The sequence below is a fragment of the Crocodylus porosus genome, unplaced genomic scaffold (genome assembly GCF_001723895.1).
Source record: "Crocodylus porosus isolate Cpor-Errol unplaced genomic scaffold, CroPor_comp1, whole genome shotgun sequence".
In the NCBI taxonomy this organism is placed as follows: Eukaryota; Metazoa; Chordata; order Crocodylia; family Crocodylidae; genus Crocodylus; species Crocodylus porosus.
In genome coordinates, this window is record NW_017728928.1 from 16025245 (window position 1) to 16030446 (window position 5202).

A 5202-nucleotide genomic window follows, 5' to 3' on the forward strand; every position below is an offset into this window, starting at 1 on the left:
GGGGGGATTTCTTCCCTAGCTTGCTCCTTTGGTCTCTTGGCCAAGGGCAAGTAAGACTTGGGGGCATCTGAACCCCAGGATGTCTGAGGTCTGCTCAGTCTATGGGATTTGGCTAATTTGGCCTGAGACATGACACTTTAAAAAATGTGTGTGTAAACATGCTGTTTAAAAGGGTATTCCTGTGCTGAAACTTGCACCAATTTCAAAAAAAGTAAAGTGCCACAACTTTACCTGAACTAAGTCTATGGGTACCTGTAGGAATTTGCCTGTATACAAACATTGCTCCTCACTTCCATGTGTTTTATACTACAATGCAAAACAGGTGACTTTACCAACTGTGATTGGTGCAATAGTAAGGATACTGGAAAATGCTGCTTTACATGCAGTGAAGTACATCATACAAATTTTAGATCCTGCAATTTTTTGAACTTCAGCTTTTGTCTTTTTTTCTTTGTGTGTGTTTTGTTTTTCTTGATGTTATGATCTGTTTTAGGAATGTAGTAAGAAGCAGAAAAATGATGACAAGCAAAACGCACCTGTTGATACCCTAAGCTCAAATGATGATGAGGAGGTAATGTTCCTTTTTAAAACGTTGTATTAATCATTTTTTGTCCTGTATTCTGTGCCCTTTTTTCCTTTGGAAAAGAATTAATATTTTAGAGTAAGATGGATAGAGATATATAATCTATTGATAGACAGCTATAGTATTAGTCTAATTGGAGTGGGGTGTATTTCTTATAAACCCAAATACCAACTGTCAGAATTATCCACAGGAAATAATCTAGAAGAGACATGGGATAGGGATAGGCCTGTTTCTTGGTGGGGGAGAACCTGGAGAGAGTGCTCAATGCCCAGAACTTTTGGTCTCCTCAGTGGGATATGAGGGTACTCAGTACCTCCTAAAACCTGAACCCATCATTGCTGGTTCCTTAAGGAACTGGAATTAAAAACAGAACAGATAGCAGTGATGAACTTTTAAATTAGCTTCTCAGAGTCAAAATTCTGTAAGTTTTTACTCAAACCTGAAATGAGTATTTAAAAAAAAAAAAAGAACTTGTACTTGTTCCTAATGGATTTGGGTCAAGGTTTTTAACAGAATGTTCCTTGAATAAATGTTTAATAATTATAAAAATGACTTTCACCTTCTGCTTAACCAGATAATTAAAATAACAGTGTTCCTCCTTCTGCCATCTGCCAGCATTTTTATTCTGAGGCTGACTTGATCCTTCAAGGGTCTAAAAACCCTCATCTGAGTGGATTGAGATAACAAACCCCAAACTGTCAAATCCTTACTCACATGCACAATCCAAATGAAGACTATTGGACTACTTGTTTAAGTAAAACCTCTTTATACTGGTAGACGCCTGGATCATTTGAAGTACACATGGGTGGCAAACTGGCTCCAGGGGTGCACCCAGAGGGTGGTGGTGAATGGGTTGATGTCGACCTGGGGGGGAGTGGGCAGCGGAGTCCCCCAGGGCTCAGTCCTTGGGCTGGTGCTGTTGCCATAGATCTCATACTTAAAGTTTAATAAATAACATTGTTTCCCTGGAATGGGTCTTATTGACTGGAAGAACTTTTTTTCAAGCAGTGTGGCAGTATCTCTGGAGTGAGCAGTTTTGTGTTTGTAGACCAAATAACAGAACCACTTTTGCAGCTTAAATGTATTGGTGCAAAGATCCTCAAAGTTATTCACCAAGCTTTCTTTTATTTTCAGAAAAATGAGTTCCATAAGTTGGCTAATGCTAAAATATTCCTTAGTGACTGCCTAGCTTGTGACAATTGTATGACATCTGAAGAAGGAGTTAGGGTTTTCCAACAGAATCAGAAAGAGCTCTTCCGCATACTCAACCTTAACAAGGTAAGTGACAAAAAGCATGCAGTGTTTTATGAGAGAGGGAGGATTTGATAGAATGACTAAGCAATTCCTTTCCCCAAGGCAAGTAATGTTCAGTATAATCTAATCTAACAAATCAGGGTTCCCTGTGAAGAGGAAGTGACTACTAAAGTTGACCTGAGTAGTATAGCATTTAAAGCATTTTGGCGTTGAGACAATGTCATACCCATGAAACTACGTTTTAGGAGAGATAATGTAGCTACACATCTAAAATGTTATTTGAAAAAGCATTGTTACTCCATGGCTGTAATTGTTGTTAAATATACCCTTCTGGAGCTCTTAAGGAACTTCTTTTTTTAGTTTTATAGCATGATTATACTAAAGGTGCAAAATCAGTGATCAGAACCTGAGGCTTGTTTTCTTTTTAAATTGGAACTGATTTGAGTGTGGGAAAGCCCTGAATATTTTTCAAACCTAACTGAAATATCTTTATGGGGGAGGGGGGAGAACCTCAGGTTCCCTTTCCTCTTGCAACTCCTTGCCCCTCCCCCCTCTAAAAGAAAGGCATAGTGATAAGTTCTGCCTCTGTACTGTATAAAAGCTGACCTTTTTTTCTGCCAAGTTCTCTGGTAGCCTTTTATAATAAGATCAGCAGATTTTGAGTACCATCTTCAGTACTGACTTAAGTACCATTCCAGACTGTTGTACTCTCACCCAATAAGCTCTAGCTATTTTTTTTTCCACCTGTTGAAGGTATCTAAGCATTTTAAATGTGAATAGTCTTTTTAAGAAAAATTGTTCCTAGATGCCTTCTTAGAACTGCTGATTCTCTACAGATAGTATGTTATGACTGTGCATAATGTAGAATCATTGTTACCTTCTATCCCTAATTTCTACCTAGTCACCTGCATTCTTCTACTGCAGGATTTTTCCATGATATCTCCTCTTGCTTGTGCCTGTTTTAACTTTTTTCACTAGTACTAGTGAGGAAACCATGATGGACATTATGTCCCCATGGGGACAGTGTGTGGTGTTTTCATTACTCATCAGTCTTTCTTCAGAGTCACTTGATTTGTGCTTAGAGTTGTGGGCTGGGTTGAGTTGCATTAGTTGGGTTTCTTGAAGGCTTCCAGTTCTGCTTAAACACATTTTCAATAGGAGTTTAAGTCAGTGCCCTTGAATATTTTGTAGGATCAAATCCTTAGACTGTAGACTCGGATCTCCACACTTGACACATGTTTAAGACTAACATTTGCAGAAGTGTCTAGTTAACAGCTAGAGCATATACAACTGTCTGCAAAACTGACAGCATCAGGCTTTCTCCTGGTATGTCATTTCTGTAAGTGTGGTCCTTGGGGCAAGGGTAGCATTGTCCTAGCAAGGATAGGTCAACAGCAGCAACAACTTCTGCTGACTTACTGCTTAGCATTGAGAAAATCAGAAAGAAGAGCCATCTAATTTTGCAAAAAGAAACATAGTTGCTTAACAAGGGTTTTTCGTTTGTTTAAAGATGGAGAAGTTTTGAGGAGAGGATGATGAGGAACCTTTTTAAACTGTTATCCACCCATTTGTTGGATTTTTGGGAACACTTCTTTGTTTTGTTTTCCAGAAATGTGATGTCTCAAAACACAAAGTTTTGGCAGTGTCTATATGCCCTCAATCATTGCCTTATTTTGCTGCTAAATTCAATATCTCTGTAAATGATGCAGCCAAGAGACTTTGTGGCTTTCTCAAAAGTCTCGGTAAGTCCAAATGAATTATTATGGTGGGAAAATGCAATGGGGATACTCTAGATGAGGGGTGTCCATACATAAGGTCTGCAGGCTGGATTCAGCCCACAGTGTCCCATCATCTAGGCCCTGGTGCTGCCACTGGGTCTGATCCAGACCCGTATGGCATGCACCTGTGTTGGGACCAGATCTGGCTCACCAGCCCCCTCTCCTAAAGGGGGAAATAACTTATTCAGTGCTCCGTCTGGGTACTGCACTATGTGCCTGCAGAGCTAGATGAGTTTGACATCCGTACTCTAGATTGCTTCTTTGGTTCCTTCAGAGAATTCTGCTCTATTGCATAGCCGTGCAGTTTTTCAGTTCTAGAATTAAATGTAAACTTATGTATTCTCTAATCGTTGTTACAACAGCTATTGTAGAAAGTCATTGAAGTTGTTGGAGAGCTGGTGTGGGGAGCAAATTTTAAAGATGCTCCTGATGTATCTTTCCATGTCACATTGTTTCTAATTCACGTTTTTGTTTCTTTTGATTTGTCTCTGTCTCTATCATGCATGCACATGTTTGGACTGTTGATACGAATTCTGAGCAGACTTGGAAAGGGTAATAGACTGTAATTCCCCCATCTTATTTTATTGTAGTGCAAATTGGTCCTGTTTGGACTAAGGTAGCTTTTCCATCAGGAAAAGGCTCATTCTTCTTTCGTGAATGTACAAAATCAGACTTCCAGCCCTTCTGCTCCCCACATCTTGAAAGTTTAAATTTCAGAACTGGAAGCTCCTAAGACTACTTTTGGATAAAGAAGGCTCAAATGAGCAACTAATGGGTAACTCAAAAGAGGAATATAGAATAGAAGGTATTATCATACTCCACTGTACAGATAACTGATGAACAGTCTGCAAGCAGTGCTAAAATGGTTCTGATCAAGAAAAATTAACCTGGAAAAATAGCAGGAATGCTGTGGAGAGAGGATTTATCTCTTCCCTGTTTAGAGGTAGATTAGAACCCTAGATTTTTGTAGAGAACTAATATACTGAATGGTCTCTCTTGGAGCAGGGCATTGCAAATGCAGAAATCCTAGGGCTTTTTGGCTTTTTGGGAAGCAGAATTACATTTTCCTCCTTATATGGAAGAAGACTTATAGCTGGGCTTAAGCCCACCTATAGGACTTTCAGGGGGGTTTTATTATCACTATGGAACATAAATTTAAAGTCATGTAGTACACAGAAAAATGTGTCCTGGAAGCAAGGTGGCACCATTTGGTGAAACAGTTATAAATTGCAGAAGTTTGGAGAGAGAAGTTGTTGCTAACAGTTTTCTTCTTTTTTTTTAAGTGGTATTTCTAGGTCTTAATCTGGAAATATGGCATCAAATAAAGGGAGCATTATTGTCCCATCTTGGTACTGTAACATGGGAACCTTTGCTCAAGGTAGATGCAAAAGGAAGCCCTAGCTATGAGTAATTGACCTGAAGGAAACTGGGAAGTTTACTTCTTGAAGACATTCAGAATAATAATGCTAGGAATTGCTTCCTAGCTGTGAGGTGTAATACCACACTGAGTCCAATGGATTAAAGTGAAGGCAAGATTTTCACCCTGTAACACTTGCTTGAAGAATTTTTTTTGTTTTGTTTTGTTTT

The 5202-nt window shown here is 39.1% G+C and overlaps 1 protein-coding gene and 1 long non-coding RNA gene across 3 annotated transcripts in view; one reads left to right on the forward strand and one right to left on the reverse strand.

Annotated features, from left to right (window-relative positions):
* Nucleotides 1-5178, reverse strand: part of LOC109315140 — a 12831-nt gene extending 7653 nt beyond the window's left edge. The window contains exons 1-2 of the long non-coding RNA XR_002102437.1: nt 4125-5178; nt 1647-1648 (exon numbers count right to left, since the gene is read on the reverse strand). This is a non-coding gene — a long non-coding RNA (uncharacterized LOC109315140). The remainder of the gene's footprint in view (nt 1-1646; nt 1649-4124) is intronic.
* The window catches only part of NARF (nuclear prelamin A recognition factor), a 22886-nt gene that overhangs the window by 1156 nt on the left and 16528 nt on the right, over nt 1-5202 (forward strand). The window contains exons 2-4 of one of the 2 annotated variants that reach the window (XM_019542704.1): nt 494-571; nt 1718-1861; nt 3447-3579. In XM_019542704.1, coding sequence (XP_019398249.1) covers nt 494-571; nt 1718-1861; nt 3447-3579 — 355 coding nt within the window. The remainder of the gene's footprint in view (nt 1-493; nt 572-1717; nt 1862-3446; nt 3580-5202) is intronic. The other variant, XM_019542705.1, reaches the window with a different exon arrangement.